Source organism: Gavialis gangeticus, unplaced genomic scaffold (assembly GCF_001723915.1).
Source record: "Gavialis gangeticus isolate Ggan-Ray unplaced genomic scaffold, GavGan_comp1, whole genome shotgun sequence".
In the NCBI taxonomy this organism is placed as follows: Eukaryota; Metazoa; Chordata; order Crocodylia; family Gavialidae; genus Gavialis; species Gavialis gangeticus.
Genome location: NW_017728994.1, coordinates 27,547,692 through 27,567,412, shown reverse-complemented (window position 1 = coordinate 27,567,412; position 19,721 = coordinate 27,547,692). Strand labels below are relative to the sequence as shown.

General features: G+C 46.7%; 1 protein-coding gene across 29 annotated transcripts in view; it reads right to left on the bottom strand.

The window, feature by feature from the left end:
- The window catches only part of SORBS1 (sorbin and SH3 domain containing 1), a 235,089-nt gene that overhangs the window by 134,988 nt on the left and 80,380 nt on the right, over nt 1–19,721 (bottom strand). For 6 of the 29 annotated variants that reach the window (XM_019502446.1, XM_019502450.1, XM_019502455.1 and 3 more), the window contains exon 1: nt 3,117–3,254. The exons of 1 other annotated variant lie outside the window; for it this stretch is intronic. In XM_019502446.1, coding sequence (XP_019357991.1) covers nt 3,117–3,148 — 32 coding nt within the window. In that variant the 5' untranslated portion in view covers nt 3,149–3,254. Of the gene's footprint in view, nt 1–3,116; nt 3,255–19,721 lie in introns of those variants that run through there. 22 more of the 29 variants (XM_019502460.1, XM_019502462.1, XM_019502464.1 and 19 more) reach the window with 7 other exon arrangements.

The following is a 19,721-nucleotide window of genomic DNA, read 5'->3' as shown; positions in this document are numbered from 1 at the left end:
GTAGGGGCCAGCACCACTTCCCTTGGAAGTTGGTTCCAGCTCCTAGCCGCCCTAACCGTGAAGTAGTTTTTGCGGATGTCCAATCTATACCTCCTCTCCATCAGCTTGTGCCCATTACTCCTTGTTATGCCAGCGGGCGCTAGGGGAAACAGCATCTCCCCCAAACCCCTCTGGTCCCCCCTAGTGAGTCTATAGACAGTCACATTTAGAGAGATTCGGCCATAGACTGTACAGGTGGGCACTAGGCAGTGCTGGCAAAAGCAGCTGGGGGAGCAACTGGATGAGCCCTGGCTTGAGCCAGCAGCCCCCCGCCAGGATAAGACAGGTAGGGCTGGCAGCCCCAGGAGAAGCTGCAGGGGCTGGGGGGAATGAATAGGGAGCTCGGAGGAATGGTCAGGAGCTGGGGGATCGAACTGGGAGCTGGGGGAAGCCCCTGTTTATTCCCGCAGCCCCTGGTCATTTCCCCCAGGTCCCCAATCATTCCCCCCAGCCCCCACAGCTTCTCCTGGGGCTGCCAGCTCAAGTTGCGGCTCGTCCGGCTGCTCCCCCACCAGGGCGAGGCAGGCAGTGCTGGCAGGCAGTGCTGCCAGCCCCAGGAGAAGCCACAGGGGCTGGGAGTCTGATCAGGAGCTGGGGGGAATGATTGGCGGCTCCGGGAACAAACAGGGGCTTCCCCCCAGCTCCCAGTTCAATCTCCCAGCTCCCCAATCATTCCCCCAACCCCTGTGGCTTGTCCCAGGGCTGCCAGCACTGCCTGCCTCATCCTGTTGGGGGGGAGGGCAGCTGGGGGAGCAGCCAGACAAGCTGCGCCTTTTCCCAGGGCTGCCGGCTCAAGCCAGGGCTTGTCCAGCTGCTCCCCCAGCTGCTCCTGCTGGCACTGCCTGCCTGTATAGTCTATGGCTGAATAGAATTTGGTGCCGAATATCTTCGGATTCAGCCAAATTGAATCAGGACAGTGATTCGAATCACCTAATCGAATCACTGTCCCTCCAAATTGCCAAATCCGAATCTGAAACGAATACTTTCCATTTTGCACAGGCCTAGTGTTCAGAGGTTATTGGTTTTACATTTCAGCTCAGAGAAAATATGTGAGCTGTATACAATGGATTCATTTGGCCCAAGTTGGTTGGAATACATGTGCAATTTAGAGACTCCTGTACTATGCTCATGGCAATGGGCACCTTGAATTTGGGGGAATTTCTGATTTTGCAGAACATCTGTTCCAAATGAATGGACACAATCATGGTTGCAAATTCCAGAAACCCCAATTATTTGCAGTGCTAAAGTCATGGAGTCATGCAGCTGGCCACAGAATTTTGAAGCAACAACTCTCCAGAGACACAGACACATCATAAACTGCCTGTTTTCTACCCTGAATGGCACATTATAAACACAATAGATTAGATAATCCCAAAAGTGTCCATCGATTTCCTCACAATGTAATTTTGTGCAGTAAAACAATGTTGAAGGCAGCTTTCAAGTTATACAGCTACTAACAAATGAAACAGTAAATAAATCTGAGTAAAAACATTTGTCATTGTCAAAATGTTAAGAAGAGATTGGCCTAAGCTACAACATTTATATACAGATACCAACTCCCTGCAAACATGAGTGGGGAGGTTAAGATTTGCAGTGAGATGCATGAATAAAGCAGCTCTTTAAAAATACTGCCACCTAGATTTAAACAAGTGGTGTCTTAGAATAGGAACAGTCACTACACTGCAGCATCTGATGATACCAAGCTCCCTAACTGTCTAAGGTATGGGGAATGCATTTCTGACCATGCACTGATCCCCAGTATCTCTGATCATAGACTGTGAAAACTGTTAGGTACTAGTACTAAATTTTTTAAATTGGGGACCAGTGTTAACACTTCACATTTTTCTTCAAAGCACTGCACACAAATGTTCACAAATTCAGCAGCACATAAGGTAGGCACGTAAGCAATAAGGCAGCACCATACAGCAATGGGAGATGCAGGCCCCAATTTCTAACTGCAGCTAAAATCAGCTAAACTAGTACAGGATTGAAGGGAAGATAGGAACCAAATTTTAAGGGAATAATCTGGTCCTTTCCAGCATAAACTAAAGCATCACAAGAGTTTGCTTTTATTCAAGTACAGCTGTAACAACCTGTTGCAAAATCCAAGTTTAACTAATGCACAGCGGTAACTCTAGATGTGCTCTCCTCTTCTGGGTCACATACTCTTATGCCAGGGACTGCAGAGGAGATATAGTGTAGTCACTCTGCTGGCTCTGTTCCCCCAGGGGGCTGGCTGTGCTGGCTTTTGTAGCCAGTGTGATTGGCACAAACTCTAGCTGAACACAAGTGAGTGGCCACAGTGACATGCTCAAAAGGCACACGGCATGCCAGCAGCACATCTGGGAACAGAATCAGAAGTCCTGACTCTTAATCCTAGGCTTTGTCCACTGGACGATGCTGGATCTGATGTAATTTACAGACTAAAATTGAGATTGTAATTGCTATGCATGCACCCAGTGCTAGAAAGGCCCTAGGAAGACTATTTCATGTATATCTTGATCTGAAATGCTAAAGGCAGATGCCAAATTTGATCTCACATTCCAAGTGCCTTCAGGAATAGCAAGCATAACCCTCCAAAACCACTTTAAATGCCCATTCTCTTCATTTTTCTAGTTTAATACCCACACTAGTTGAATTGCCCAAGAGAATTAATAAAAGAAGGATAAGATTCAAAACACTTGAGCATAAGATGCAAATTAAAATAGGCAAAGGCCCAGATTTGTGCCTATCACTCCAAATTCAGTGACAAGCCAGTATTAAAATAAATACACAAATTTTGCGAACTCCCCTTTTCCCTAGTACTTTGGTAGAAAGAAAGAAAAAATGGAGGTCAGGACTTGCCCATCTCCAGGAATGCAGGGCAACGTGAAACCCTTTCAAAAATACATGGATAACTCCTCTCTTCTAACTGATGCTTATGCACAGATAGATGATCTGCAAAGTAATGAATGTCACCCCAGCTGGTGCAAGCTAAGACTGCACTCATCCAAGGCCAGTACCACACAAAGGCCTGGGAATGATGCAAAGCACCAGAGGCATTTTGGTAGTCAGAAATCAGACAGTAGCATCCTTACCTTGGATCAGGCTTTTCAGTTAAAGGTGCCATTTTCTGGCACCTCCCCGGTTTAACCAGAGGTGAGAAGTGAAAGGGTTAACAAAGGCTTGCTCTATGCTGCTCTGCTGCTTGGCTCACCGAAGTGTAAGAAGTTTGGGGAGGCCTCACCCTCCCTGGCACCCTTAAATACTTTGCTCCTCCCACCTCTGTGCTTTAATTAGCCAGCTGGCTCTTAGTCATGTCATCCTGTCACCAGGCTTGCTCACAATCAACCGCCTCCTCCCAGCCTGCCTTGCATTCCTTTACCTCTGACATCATGCATACATGGACTATTCCAGCAGATCTGGTGCCTAGGCGGATACAGCATGGGGAGGGGGTGGGAGCAGGAGGGGGATGGAAGGCAAACGAGGGACAGACCTTTACAAAAATAGTTGGTGAAGCACATGGAGACTGCCGTGCGCGGGGGGGGGGGCAGGCAGGCAGCGTCTGCCTGTCGACGAGAACGTTTTCATTACATTTTCATTAGCGTGCGTCTATGGGAGCCAGAGATCCTGTTTCAATGACTAGGATCAGAGGAGCTGGCTTGTGTTCCCACAATTGGCAGACTGAGGTCTGTAGTATAAATACTTGACATGATACACAGAGAAATCATGTGCTTGAGAGAGAAAGAAAGGCTCAGCTCCATGGGGACTCCTGTGAAATATATCAGGCAGAGGGAGCCATAAAGTCTGAGCTCACAACGGGGTGCCTAGGGAAGAGAAGGGTCTTTAGAAGAGGCTGGCTGAGCCAGGATTCCTGCTGGAGGGAGACACACGATACAGAAGGAGCAGTGTCAGCCTTTGGACGAGGGCAGCGAGTACCTGTCTTGCGACAGCCTTGATCTGCCAGGTACTGAGGCAGGAGGGTAGGGCCACACCTCTTCTCTCTGAGCAACAACTCTTCAAGTGTATGCACACAGGCAACAAAGAGCCCAGGAGGGCTGTGTTCCTATAAGTGACTTCTCCAAGGCCACCCAGAAGATCAGTGTCAAGTCAAACCTGACAAATACACTATGCCAGACTATGCATTCCAGTCCAATGGTTTCAGCCACTGACTCAGGCACCAGTGCTAATACTGCAGAAGAGACTCAAGTCCTGGTCTCCAGAAAGCCTCTGCAGCTCCTGCTCATCTCCCATTCAACTGCATAGGGTCAAACCTGTTACCAAGCCCCAGTTTTAGGATCTGGAGAAATTTGGAGTGCTGCAGGCCACCGCATAATACAGTGTGCACAAACTATGAAAAGGCAAGTGTCTCAAGGGCCTGATACAGAGGCTGGCCAAGAAAGGAAAAGAAATGCAGCGAGTTGCAAGCTGTATGCATAGGTACATATACAACACTGGGCCTGTTTGAAATCTAGAGCCAATTTCACAATAGCTAAAGCCTATTTCTATTTTCCAACCCATCTTCTGGAATTCCATTACCAACCGTCCAGTCAAATGCAGCATTAAAGTATCATCAGGGACACCTAAAGTCCTCGTCTAATAAATTGGGTCACATATTTGAAGAGGTTAGGAGGCAGCTTTGGTCTACCCACGTACTTAAGAATTGATTGCACATCTGAAGGTTAGTGTATCAATGTACTAAATATGCATCATCAGTTATTGCCAGTATTAAAGGGGATTCCAATCCCAGAAATTCATCTCTGGTTTCAAATGTGCAAGTGGTAGAAGAAAAGGCTTAGATCTGGAATTCTGAGTGGATTCGGCTCGCTGTGAAATTTGGATCTGGGCTGCGCTTGTACACAACTTGAGCTCCATGTATGTTGGGATTCAGAAGTTAGTTCAGGCATATTTTACAGTCAATCTAAAGGATCATGGAAAACACTTGCATTCTGAGTAGTCAGCCCCTGCTGTGGCCCCTCTGCAAAACAAACCAACTGCACCAACAAAAGCAGGAAGACTGACCAAAAGGAACACACAGTTTCCAAAATAAACGGTGCATATGTTGGCAGTTCTGATTAGATTAACTGCACACTGTTTACATGTCCCTACAAGATAGGAGTCCCACCAGAAGATATCTTGGTCCTCTTGTCCAAGTCTGTTTCTGGTGCCTAACTACGTGAGAATGCCTGTCAGCTGGAAGGCCTCTCTGCCTGCTGCGTACCAAGGGTTTGTAAACAAGCCTCTGACAGTTTGTTTTCAGGTAATAAAAATGAACACCATTAAAATGTCAAGAGAGTACTCCGTGCAAAAATAAACAGCAAGAGGAGTCATGAGTGACAGAGACTAGATAGAGAGGAGCCAGGGAGGCAAGGCTTGGATCCAGAGCCAAGGTTCAGAGGAGTTCAGATAACAGGTTAGGCTGGATTTGGATTTCCTTGGTTTAGAATTTGCAGGGCCTCAAGCTAAGAGGTAATGAACCAGGTCTTCTGAATCAGGTGGGACCCCAAAAGGGGAGAGAAAGTTGTGTACATTTTTCCTCTGGAGTACTGCTACCACATGCATTAAAAGACCAGGGATAGTGGGCTCTGAGCTACTAAGGTTACTGCACTAGTCCAAGAAACATGCTCTGCTATGTTTAAAGCCCCCCATGAAGATGAGGTGCAAAGCTTTGCAACAATGGCATCTTGCAACAAAGCTTCAATAATAAAAACTAACCCAGTGGTAGCTTCAATTTAAAAGTCCACCGGTGTAATTAAAGCATGGGACAGCACCTCACCTTTAATGTTGTTTGGCTTCCTAACATCCCATGCAGTAGGGAAGTGTATTATTAATATTATTATTACACATGAGGAACAGAAAGTCAAAGGGCATGTCAACATTGCTTCTGTAGTAGTCTTAAAAGTACCACCCAGAACCATGGCATTTCACACACACCAGTCTCAAAATGAGGCGGTGCCAGACAGATCTTGACAGCAACGGTACTTACTGCCTCATTTCCAGGTTTGACCTGTGCAAGGCAAAAGCAGAGAAGTGGTGCATGCTCTTCAGCAACAAACATGCCAGGAGTGACAGAAACTCGCTCAGAAGTTGCACAGAAAAATCTTTGGCAGGCCCAGGATTTGCTGGCAGAAGATCCAGACTATTCTCCTGACCATTAAACTATCCTTGCACCTACTGAGCCTCTTCTCTCCAATTAAAGTTGTATGCAAAACCAATTCTAGAATGAATGGGTTTTGCTTTTAGTTCCAAAACAGGCAGAAAAGTTCATTGCAGGAACAGCACCCTTCATACCAGAACTGCCTTAGACAGCTACTCATGCATGACTCCCCTCAGATGTATCACAGTTTCTTGTGCATCTGGTCCCTCGCAGTGTCAGTGGAGGTGCCAGGTCATTGTTTCAGAAGAGGTACTACCAAGTTCTATGCCACAGTGGGGGCTTGGTGAAAACTGGTTCCTGAGATCTCAGGAGGAGGTACTTGGGAAGGGGCAAATTGGCTTCTTTAGCAGGAAAAGAAGGGGAGCTGGTCCCTGACACTTCCAGAGCAGTGTAGAATGCTGTAAATTCAGTTCTATTCCTTTTGAATTCTTTGGGTTAAAATCGCAATGTTAAATTCAGTTACAGATATTGCTTTTGCTCGACTTCAACGCAATACTATAAATCAGCAGAGACTCATTCAGTTGTCTGCAAACCTCAGCAAGCCTTGCTTGTGTTTCTAGCTGGTTACCAAAAATCCACATGCATTCTGATTTCAATGTTTCCCAGACCCCTAGGAGCAATCAGGGATGAGCCCAAATGGACCTTGCTGCTCCAAACTCCTGGATCTCTAAGGTAGTTCAGAACTGAGACTGGATTTTGGAGCCTGGGACAGCAAAACCCAGTCATGTGATGCTCAGAATACTAAGGCTGGCACCCTGATATATCTGGTAGGCAGCTTACTGTAAAAGCAGTACAGCCCAAGAGGCACCTGCAGCATAGCACTGTTTGTGTCCTGTTCAGGCAGTCACTAGATGCCAAGCTTTTCACTCGCTGTGAAGAGATGGCCTCTGCTGGCCCTCTTTAACATGTTCCTAACCCCCCACCAACTTCCTCCAAACCCCAGACTTGTTCTTAGAAGCAAGAACTCCTGCCCCTATATCTACTCAAGGCAACTATGCAGGGTCAGCAGAGGTCAAGAGGTAGGCAAGTGGCCTCTTTACAGTAATCTGACCATTAATCCAGCAGGAAACCTGTAACCAGCTGACCTTCTGTGGGAAAGGGAAGCGCAGGTCAGAGACAAGCTGACAAAAAAGGCTCTTCCCCAAGTGACAGGGAAGGGAAATACACTTGTTTAGTCTCCTGGCTGCAATCTAAGGACTGAAAGCAGCACCCACTTTAGGAACCCAAGCAGAGGAGTACTTTAAACAGGTTATGTTTCCTTAATAAACATGGTACCTCAGGGAAGAAGAGAAGAGTAGAGATTCAGTTAAATGAGGGTAAATCCCACTGAAAAGAATGGGGAGCTACACCAATCACGAAATACCTGGGCTCAGGCCTGCTGCCAGCTCCCTCAAAGGGCCTGATTCACCCTCTGGCATGCTGTACTGTATCGTGGCAGTAAAACACAGTAATTGGGACAAGGTAATAATCTCCACCACCCCCCACCTTGTACAAGTACAGGGCAGGGGAGGATCAAACACACTGTATCCAATAACTCCTGGATGGCAAGGGAACTCGGGCTCTGTTACCCTCCTATAAAAGAATAACAAACATTGACCTTTTATTAACAGTATTAGATAATGACAAGCCAGACTGTAGCCTTCTCTTGCCAGCCTGCACCTACTTCACATAGACTCCCATTCATTTCACATAACAAGGTAATGATCACCAGCAGTGTGATGGCCTGGAAATAGCCCTTAAGGCTATGGACAGACATTCAAAAAGCCTGAGCCTGAATTGATTCAACCTTTGCAGGTTAGTCTAACTTGGCTAAGCTAAACCGGTTTCCAACCACACAGACAATCTCTCTGCACTGAGGAAACTCAGGCACATGCCTGCAGTGGCTCAGGCTGGAGCCCTGCCCTTCCAGAGCTAAACTGAGGCCCCAGCAGGGCTCTGATTAGGGAGGGGTGTAAACCCCAACTATGCCTGCAGTCCCAGCCTTTTCCCTGCTCAAGGGGGACGAGTGTTGCCAGCCTGCACTCTGAGGCAAGTGGGGGTGTGCAGTGTATGCATCTGCTGATGATACAGAGTTTTTCACTCTCCCTCCCTGCTTCTATATACTGTCTGCAGCAAACGGAAAGGCAAGCAAGCCTGGCTGAGGGGGGAGCTGATAACAGTATTTATTACCCTTATCTCAGTGTTAATTGCCCCATTAAGAAAACAAAGAAAGGTTACCAGCTATCTGTTAATTCAGCACAGACCCAGCATGTGGTCTGCTGGCTAATACACAGACACCTCTCCCAAAGCAGAGGGGAGGGAGAAATTTGTGTTTCACAGAGAGTGGTGAGGGGGAAAGGGGGAGCAAGACGCTCTTCTCATACAGCATTTTCAGGGAAGGACATTAAGCTACCTATTGATCAGCTCCAAAAAAACCTGTCTGCCTTTGTCTCTCCCATAGCACAGGCTGTAGCCAGCATGTGGTCTGCTAGCTAATGCCAAGTTGTCTGCATAAAGCAGAGGGGCAGAGGAGTAATCCCTGCTTAGCAGGGAGAAGCCAGGAAGACAGAGAAGGGAGGGGCCAGCCCTGCTCTGGAGCAGAGAGCCCTGCCCAACCCAAGAGCATGCCAGGTTGCTGGGGGAGTCTGGTTCATCATAAACCAGCAAGTGGTCTGTGGCAGGCACTGCATAAACCAGTTTGAGCCAAATCAGTTAAGTCTGATACTACATTCAAACAGGTTCATCTCAAAACCTTTTCAGCAATTTTCAAACTGGCTTATGTGCACTGAACATCTGTTCTGTTACAGGTTTAAACCAGTTTCTGATCACTTAAACCAATTTGTGTGTAATGTCTGCCCTGAGCCTAACTGGTCTTAGCAGCACCTGCTGTCATGCTGGCTACTTACCAGCACTCAATCTTCATGTGTTCAGGTTTAAGCAGATCATCAGCTGGAGTCACAAGTTAAACATCTGCAGAGTTGTTTCACAAATGCTTAGGTTATAGCTCTTTAAGGCAGGGACTTTTTGTTCCGTGTTTGTACAGCAGCTATCACAATGGGGGCCTAATCCCTACCTGGATCTCCCATGCACTTCTAGAATAAAGACAACAAGTGATATCATTTGGCCTTCTTCAGAATCATCTGGTTTTGTATTAAAGGTCAAACTCCTCTGTACCAGACACTGAGTTCTTACACTTCCACAACATCAAATGAAATGCAAAAGACTGTTTCAATGTAACCTTTTTATACTGCTGTAAGACACCCAGAAAAGTTACTTCTCATTGCCTTATGGTTAGCCACTAAAGGTTGAAATGTTCTTGAAATGTGCTCATTCATCAGCTCCTTTGCATCACTTACTGACAAGTGCCAATTGAACAGACCAATTTACCCACAGCCAGCCGTCCTCAGGAAATGTTGGAGCAAGTCCTTGAAGGTCATCCTTTGAAGTCAACCTTTTATAGTGATGAAGACTGATAAAGGTGGCAAATTCAGGGGAAACGGACTTAGTGCTGAGAATGCTCTAACCAGCTTTTCTTAGCTAAGGACTGGCAGGTACCCAGAAGCCAGATAATGGCATCCTTGCTCACACTCAATGGTACCTTCCTTCACAACTGGTTCCAATGATTTCAATGGGACTATGTGAGGCATAAAGCACAACTTAGTGCAAATGAAAGCTTCATTACCTGACCCATTTTACAGTGTCCAAAGATTCTAGCACTTTGGATAAACTCTGGGTTCAGCATCTGAGCTGGAAACTCATTCGCATGTGATCAGTTGAGAAGTTGCCCAGCACTATTTCAGAGTGTTTTGAAAAAAATCTGGAAATGCAGAAGTTACAGAACTAGCGGAAGAGTAAAGTTTTGACAGACACAATGCAGACAGGAATATTTTTCTAGGCTGTGATATTTTTTCAAGAACACCTTTTCCTGATTCATTTGCTACCTAATGATTCCCGAATACAAAATACAGAAAAGGGCAGCCTGCTGCCCATCGCCCTTGCACCTAGTAACAAAAGCACCCTAACCAAAAAGCAATGTGCTTTACCACAGAGAAGAGTGGGTGCTCTTAAGTCTCAGCAGCTGTGACTGCTGCACTTACTGTATAAGTCATTAACAGAGATGGACCCAGACCAGAACACCAGATGGAGAAGAAGTTTGGACGTGGCTCTGTCCTTGCCAGCTGGCTGGCATTAACCAATTACAGCTGCAGCTCCAAAAGCTAATGTGAAGGGTAATCAGTTTTCATGCCCTGGGGTTTTAGAGTTATTGCCTTTAGGATTTAAGAAGAATTTAGTGCCACTTTTCCACCTCTAACCCCCTACCAACCCTTAATGAATGCAAAAGAGAGAGTTTGAGACAGCAGACACAACCAAACTTAAATGCACATCCTCATCGCATGGCAGCTCCTACATGCAAGTGTGCAGAAGAGAAATACGCTGAACAAATGGTACAACCTTTGCAAAGGGACTGAAGAAAAGGCTGGGCCAATCTTTCTGTTGACCTCCTCCCTGGCTCTCTCTCCCAACAGCTGAGAGACCTTGGGATAATTACCAGAAATCATGAGCACTGCAGAAGTCATGCACTACATAAGATACTGAGCCCCAGTCGGTTGTTATCAGCTTGCCAATAGTATAAAAAGGCAGATACCCAATATACAGCCCTACCCAGTGTAATTCACTCAAATCAGGGATAAAACTCCATTGGTGGAAGTTACATGGAGGTACATGTGGTTGGTCCAGAATTTATTTAAATATCTTTGCTCATGGTAGACCTGCTCCATTACCATCTAGGAACAAGGTGATGTAGTGGTTTCCCACTGCATGCAGTTTCCCTGGGATGGATGCTTGTCAATCCCACTACAAATCCTGGTGTCTTGTAGTTTAACATACAAAAGTAATAAAAATTACATGGTCTTAACCTGTCGTGGTGGGCCCCAACAAAGCTTAAGCATGAGAGAAGTAGCACTGACTTTATGGACTGAGCAAGTATCTAGAGAACTAGAACTCTTAGGTTCACACATCAGTTCAGAAAAGGACAGTGTAAATCTTTATATATCCTCCATCATGCTCAGAGCCTCATGAGCACTATACATTTACCTCTGCAACAGCCTGGGTGAGGAAGTGTCCTCCCTGTTATATAAACAGCTAGTGGAATCACTCAGTGATTAGGGGCTTGATTTTTTCACAACTCAATCTGTGGTCCACAGGGGCTGCAAGTGCTCAGACCCAGGGCACCAGAAACTGGGAACCCAAGTCCCAAATCTCAGACACCACTTTTGAAAATACCAGACAGAGTAAGTCTACATCACAGGAATAGGATGCTCAGTCATGCTGCCAAAGAAATTAAGCCCCACCCACATGCATCAACCCTGGAAGTGAGGTAGTGAGGAAGCCCCCTGGCACCCCATGCCAACACTCGCCAGCACTCCAGAAACAGATCCTGAGTATAAGACCAGAAGTGACAGTCATGGAGCAGGAGCAGTTGTGTGGGGATTCTTGCCATACTTTCTCACAACCACATGCCCTGGAATATAATACGTACCTTGTTTTTGAAAAACAGAATGAAGAAAAAAAAGTAGATTTTTCCAGAGTTTTGGAAGCACACATCAAGTCCAGAGCCTAATCTTCAGCTGATTCTCCCTGCTGAACTAAAGCTGAAAACCTAGGTATTGCTGAAGACTAGTCTCCATGGTGGATCTATGATTTTGAAAAAAGGTCTGTGAAATAGGAAGCGAGAGACAAAGAGCAGCTAACAGACAGCAAAATTGCCCTAAGAGAGGGCAACTTGATTTAGTGGAACATCCAGACCAATCAAAAGGAGAAACAATTGTTCAAATCTCTGGAGTAACGAACAATGACCTAACAAGTCAACTGACTCCCTCAGCTGACTGAATAGTAATGCAATGGATGATACACCATGATGCAGGGTGCTTCTAGTCCAGTCAGAAAGTCTGCTTCTCTGTTTAATACACACACCCCAATCCTGAGAAGTTAATGTGGGGAAAAGGTATGTGCTGAACGTTAAAAAAATATGATGGCACAGTACAGACCTAAGTGGGCATGCCCAAGCTCACGCAATAAGTCTGTGGTGGAACTGAGTTCAGAACAGAATTGATTAAATGGCCTTACAAATCCCATCCAAAATTTCCTGACTCCTCAAGTAACTGATAGCCTGGTTAAAATCAGTCATGGGGAGTTAGGAGCTGCCCATCACTTTAAGGGGAAAGATGCAACAGAAAACTGCCTAGGTGGAAGGAAACATGGCCCATATGAACAAGCAGTCATGGGTCAGAGACTATCAGTGCCTACTGCAGTGCTCCCTGCTCTACAGTACAGCAATAGGGCAGAGCCCTGTTATATGCAACAAGGGCACTGCCAAAGCAGCCAAAACAGCAGTTGCAAGCTGCTCAGAGAGCTATCCAGCAGGCTCTGATTAGAAACCCCTGGGGTGGCTGGGGAGCCATCTGACTGGAAGGGGCACAGCTTGGGGGAGCCTATAAACCCAAAGCCAGAGCCAGGAGGGTAGTCTGGCCCTGCTGCTGCCAGAGAGAGAAGCTCGCTGGAAGGGAAAAGCTACCTGAGGGACCTTTAACCAGAGCAGAGTGGCAGAAAGCAGTGAGAGCTCAGGGTGTGGAGGCTGCTCCCAAAGTGAGAGCTGCTCTGATAGGAGGTCTTCTTAAAGCAGTAGCGTGCTTTTCCTTTCATAGCATTTGTTTGCCGAGATGAGAAGGTGTCTGTTGTAGCCAGTGGGCTTATTTGGTTGAGTTATACCAGTGGATTAACAAGGACTCTCAGGGGATGCAGGAGGTCCAGTGGTGCTTGCAAGGCATGTGGCAACTTGAGCCGTGCTGGGGCAGGTGCTCAGAGCAGTCGACCTGAGGCTGAGAGGGCCAAAGCAAAAGTCCAGGAGAGGAAATAGCCGGCCTGAGGCCAAGAAGGCCAGACCACGATGCTGCGAAGGGTAGAGAGAAGGCCAGGAGCCCACAGCTTAGAGGGGCAAGACTCGAGCCCTGGAGGGGTGATCCCAGAGCCAGGGGCCCACAGCCCCTGAGAAATAAGACCAGGGCCAGCAGCCCAAAACTGGGGAGGATGAGACAAGGGTTGGTTCCCAATAAATTAAGGTCTGGTGCAGTGGGCCAAGGCCAGCAAGAAAAGAGTGGTAGAGGCTGAGAAGGCCAAAGCCCCAACAAGAGAAAGCAACAGAAATGTAACACCTGCAAGACACAGGTATGGCTGTAGGGGAGGTCAGAGGACACAGAATTGGCCCTTAAGACAATTACTGTACTGGAGCACAGATGGGTCAAGAGGGCCCACCTAGCACCTGAGGGCCAAGTCTGAGACCTGTGGAGTCTGGGAGGGACTTACTAGCTGCGAGCACGGATGAAAGCTTGCTCTGGGATCTTAGGGCAGCCTCCCTTTCCATCAATTTGACTAGTTACAATAAGGCATGGCAGGTGAGAGGGAAGGAAGGAGATCAAGGGAGCTGGGATGGGTGCAGAAGCTGAAGGACCACTAGAGGGTGTCACAGCCACTCCTGGGCCCAGTCCTGCTGCACAATCAAAACACAGGTTTTGCCCATCAGACCAGTAAGTTGCTTCTTTGACAGCGTCACTGCCCACTGAAACCACTCAGCCCAGCCTAGTCAGCCTGAGAACATTCTCCTCTGGAGACGTGTGGTGCTCAAGTGCCAATGTCCTGCGCTCTGTCATACGGAACCAGTGGGAGCTAGAATCTCAGAACAGATTGAGAAGACATTAAGGAAAATATTTGAAACGTACTGTTCCTTCCAGCTTCTCTGCCTCATCGACTCTCCATCTGCTCCCAAATATCAGCTGAAAGAATTTCTCTCTTGACTTGTCTATAAGGGCAGTTTTGTTCCTCTGATCTTTAGTACAACTTTGCACTGCTTAATTCTGGCATTCTAACGTGGGCAGCACTAGCAGGAAAGATGTGACACATTAGTATGAATTAAAGCGAGATAGCGGGTCTCAGCTCCCTCTGGTGAAATCTTACCCTGCCACACAATAGGCGTAAAAGGGATGGAGAAGATAATGCAGGGCAGGATAACCTTCTAGTGCCCACCTAAAACCCTGAGCTGGGACACTGAATCAGGCAGTGGATGCAGAGCTGGTTGCCCCATAGTGTTTGGTCCATCAGTCTGGAAGTGGAATAAGCACCTCCCCCTCCCCTTCCATCATTAAACAACACTGGTCACTCACATGCACTTAGCAAGACTAGGAAGTAGAAGGTACCAGCAGTAGCACACAGCTCCACAGTAGATGTGCATGGACCTGCTGAGCATTTACCACTTCCTGTGTCTCACTATCGTGATTACAGGTAAGTGCAGAATTTGCAGATCTCATCCTGGAGATTCTTTCCCCAGCAAAGCACAACTCTCCTGTACCAACCAACCCAACAAGCCATTTGCGTCACTGACATTTCCTCTCAAGCCATCGCTCCAGATTGTCAGACTTGGAACTGTTTAATCTCAGCTGAATGCCAGATGCCTGGGCTGCGAGCTGAAGCAAACATTTGATCTGTGAAGTGTGTTGCATTGTATGTAAAAAAGAATTATGTAGTAAAAAACAGATATGAGGAACAGTACAGAACAAGAGCGGTGGCCCAGCATTCCCATTTCCTTGGCAAAAAATTCATACCAGAATAAAATACATCCCAGCTCCTAAATGCCTTTAACTAACTTGATTTCTTTTTCCTTTATATAACTACTGAGAGCTAGACAAAGGCCTAAGAGGGTGTGAGACCATCCCAACCCCTTCACAGGCTCTTCTACATGTGCTTGTGTCCTCCCACCCCTGGGCAGGGATGGCTAGAAACTTGAGTTCATGTAGTGCCCAAACCAGCTGAGCTGGCCTGGGGATATTTCAGTTTGCTGCTGGCATAAGCCAGTGTCAAATTATTACTAATTCTTTCCCGTCCCTAACAAAGGAGGAAACCAGGAGGATCTGCAATTCAGAGAGATGTCTCTAAGGCTCAAGGCCTCTTGTGGCAACTTCTTACTTGGGACTATGCTTAACAGCACAGCCTCTCCTTTAGGTCAAATAAATGTTAGCTTCTAGTCCCCAAAATGATATTGTAGAGATGACACAGAGGTGAATTCAGACCTAATTTAAAATGTTGCTGATCCATCAAAATTAATGGAGTCATGCCTATTTAACAGTGAGGCTGAGCACATTTGCTTGTGAGGCTGCAGAAGCCGATTGTTATAAACCCTGGTAAGGGGTCTCTGTGATACCTTTTAGTGGACCCCCCCCAAAAAAAAAAATCACCAAAAATCCCTTCCTTCTCTCATATTTCTTGGACCATCACACCTCTGAAAACACCCTACCCTATTATAATGACTGGCTAAATCATACCAACATCCTCCCAGCAGCTTGGATAGTGATTTTTCTCACTAGAAGGAACTGTCTCATAAAAGGCACAGCATTCACACGATGCTAACACTTTCTGTGCACTCAGCATGGCAGATACAGCCACCTCATTCGCCTCTTACCGGAAGGGATCTGTGTAGTGGAGAGGGATAAATGCAATCCTGGAATCTCAGCTCCAGTGCGTGCACTTCACAGAGAAAAAAGCATCAGTTCTGCAGAAGATAAGTTACCCAGACCAGAATGCTAAAGTCTGAGAGTGATAATGTATATGGGGGGTGGAGGGTGTAGAGAGGGAAAGAGACAGGGGAGGCTGTTCACCCAGTGTATTCCATGTATGGAGGCAGGATAGAGCGGCACCTTAGATCAGCCCTGCCTGGCTTCAAACTAACAATGTTAACTACCTCTCCCTGCATGTACGTGTCCTTTGAGAGGCTATGGTGCTTGAGAAGGAATAATCTTCTGATAGTACTCTGACTTAACTTCTCGATTACATAGCCCCCAACTGGACTGGACAGGGACATCATGCTGAGAGAAAGAAGGTCGTGCGTTTCAAAGAATGTGCTTCATCCTTGAACATGTCTCCAAACTTTTTTGTTTCATTGTGCAGCTCATGGGGTGCTTGTACACACAATGGAGGCTTGTACACATAGTTCAGTTTAGTTCTCCCTAAATGGAAATGGTGGGGTTTTAAAAACCCACCGTTTCAATTTAGGGAGAACTAAACCAAACTAAACCCCCATCGCGTGTATAAGGGTGAGAGGACACAATCCTTACCTGCCTCTCCCACAGGGGAGCGAGCTGCCAGTGGGCCGAGCAGTCCCTGAGCTGTGGGGGACCCTGGTGCTTCCCTCTGCAGTGGCGGTGCCCCCACGAGGCACCCGGCGGTGCCCCCCTGCTTGCACCTAGCCCAGATGGTCCCAGGGGGCACTGCCACCATGGAGGGAAGCACTGGGCCCCATGCATGTCAGGGGCAACAGGGGTGGGTGCAACCTGGTGGCAGCTCATGCAGGCAGGCTCAGCTGAAGAAGGAAAACAGAAAAGAGCAGCAAGGAACCCGATCTTTCTTTTTTTCTCTCTCCCTCTCAGAGCCTGGCTGCCTGAACTGCGCAGGGCCTGGTGCTTCCCTCTGTAGCTGTGGCATCCCACAGGCAGCCCCCACCTGCTAGCAGCCCACCCTGGATGCTGCCCAGGGGGTGCCACAGTCGCGGTGGAAAGCACTGGGCCCCACATAGCTCAAGCAGGGAGGCAGGCTCTGGGACTTAAAAAAAAGAGAGAGATCAGGCTTCCTCAGTGCTTTTTTTTTTCTTCAGTCAAGCCTGCCTGCATGAGCTGCCACTGGGTCACACAGCCCCTGAGATGCGTGGGGCCTGGTACTTCCCTCTGCGGTGGTGGCGCCCTCCAGGACTGCCCAGACTGGTTGCCATCAGGTAGTTGCCACCTGGGGGGCATCACCACTATGGAAGGAAGCACCAAGGTCCCCCTGCAGCTCAGAGACTGCTTGGCCCGCTGGCAGCTCTCCCCCTCACTGCAGGACAGGCACGTAAGGATTGGGCCTCCTCACCCTTCTGACTGCATGGGACTACCCAGGAACTGCGCAGGCAGAGCGGCAAGGTGGCAGGAGGGTGGCTGGGTGTGTTAGCAGCAGGAGAAGGCAGTGGGGACAGTACGCAGGGGGCTGCAAGCTCACCGGGCTCAAATTTCCCTGAGCATGTCAGCTTCCAGCACTCCATGTGCTTTGTTACATAGCAAACTAAAATACCTTAGATGGGTTTTACCTTGCTATGTAAGAAAGTCATTTAAACTGTGTAAACAGCAATGCCATTAAAGCAGAATATGCCACCAAAGGTATAAATAACAATGCCATTAAAGCAGTGCAAAAGGGCAATTAAGCCACTTTAAAGGCCAATTTTGTTGCATTACAAAGGCCCTTAAAGCCTCTAATAAAAGATATCATCTCTGCTACGAGTCCCGATTGCCTTTTCCTCTAAACCAATATGGCTACAACCTGGATACCTGACACATGGAAGATATTGAATTTTAGCTGATTTTTTAAAATTAAATCTTCATATTTTCCCCAAGCAGGAGGCAACTGTGACCACCTGAAACCTGAGACCTTGCTCCTGCCTTTGTTTCAAGGTAATTTGCATCATCACAGATCCTCACAGAAGGTGAGAGGCTTCATACCAACTATGAATCAACTGCCCAGAGGAGCTTTCCATCTATTGACTCCTCTGTGAAATCCTATGAAATATGAACTTCCATTTCTACCCAGGAGAAATTTCACAAACTTTTCTCCAATGCCTGATGAAGGTGTTTGTGCCTAAAAGATTGCAATTAAAGGGGTTTTTTTTTTGCAAAAATCTTGTTGGTCTAATAAAATATATCATTCTCTACTATGAGTCCTGATTGCCTTAAAGCCTAAGGCACTTGTGCCTTGCTGGGGTAGAAAGATCAAACCTTATCTCCAAGCTGCCAGCTCTCCTTCAATCTGGAGCTTAATCTAACAAGCTGAGTGAGGCTGAATTAGAAACTGAGGACCCCACACTGTCTCCTAAGAGAACAAATCAGTTTCACCAATATATTGTCAAGGATCTTTCAATCCCTGTCCTTCCTGTGTTGCCCACCTAGCCCCACAGCAGAGATTCAGCCCCTATCTCTGCTTTCCCATTGCAGATCTGATCTCTTCCTTCCACCACATACTTTTTGCACTGACTTCTTTGCACTGGAATTACCTCATGGAGTTAATGAGAGTGTGACACTACATTACCAACCCTGAAGCAACCCGACAGAATAAAAACAGTACAAACACGTTCAATGAGCTGCAGCATGCCCAGCCCTAGACATTTACAAACAATGAGTCAGGCTCCAGAATATTATGGAATTGGTTAAAAATTTACAAGATTTAAACCAAAAAAAAAAAATCTGGAAGTTTTTGTTTGGATTTTTCTTTTGCCCTCTGCTTTGCAAGCCTCCAGGGATGACTCAAGTTCCTGATGTCCAAGCATTTCTCCACAATCATGAGGGCTAGAAACTTACTTATTTTTATAATTACATTTGAGATCCTAATCTAATTACGTCTCTTCTTGTTGGGTCAAAACATACCATATATCATGAGACTCAACAATCACAAGCTGCAACCATAGATAGCCCTATGCAGAAAAACATTATGGCACTCATTTTCTCAGAGTGAGGCAATAAGACAGAGCACAATCTGTTTTCTGTGAGTATAGACAACACTTAACATTCTGGGTGTTCCCATGGTGAATATAATAAATAAAAAGTACTTTCAATGGTGAAGGTACTACATTTGAAATTTGCTGGGGACAACAATTTTTGCATTTAAGGCAGGCATCGGCAATCTATGGTCTGTGGGCTGGATCCAGCCTGCCAACAGATTCCATCTAGGTCACAAAGTTGGATATTGATGGCTGATTAGAGGCAGGGGATACTGGCAGCAATGTGGCGGTAGGTCAGCAATGTGGCAGAGGAGGACTGCACTAGTGGGTGAGTGGCAGATCAGGTTCAGACCTACCAGTGTTAAATTTAACCTGCTACATCTAAAAGACTGGTGACTTCTAATCCAAGACATCAAGGCAGCATTATAATATGGTACCTCTAGACAGATCTTTGGATGCACATGCACTTTGGCCAAGTTTGTCTAATAGAAATATGTGGTTTCTTGGCAAAAGATAGATAAAGCAATCATGTTGCCCTCTGCTAGCCAGTTCTGGTAGGACATCTTGCTAAAACAACCAGATGGTAAAGGCTTTGTGTTTTTTGCTAATATAGAAGTCAGGGTTTGATTCCCCATTAACATTAAACATACTCACTTCAGTTAGCTGGCTTGAGTTGTCCAGGACCAGTGGAAACAGTCAGGATTTTCTGCCAGCAATTCCCGTCTCTTTTTACACGCAACCATCACATAATACCACATACCTATAAGACTCACAGGGAGAATTACAAGTGCTGGTATTGGTGCCAGTGTTTCTAGTGTCCAATGCAACTATCCAACAGGGCTGTGCAAAGCTTTGAGTGCTGATTTGATTTGGAGGAGATTGGACCCAATTCGGTGGCTGAATCTCCGAATCCAAATAGAATCAGGGCACCAATTAAAAGGTCCAAATTGATTCAGAAAAGATTCAGAGAGCTTCAGTGATTTGGGCAGTCCTTGCTCACTGCCA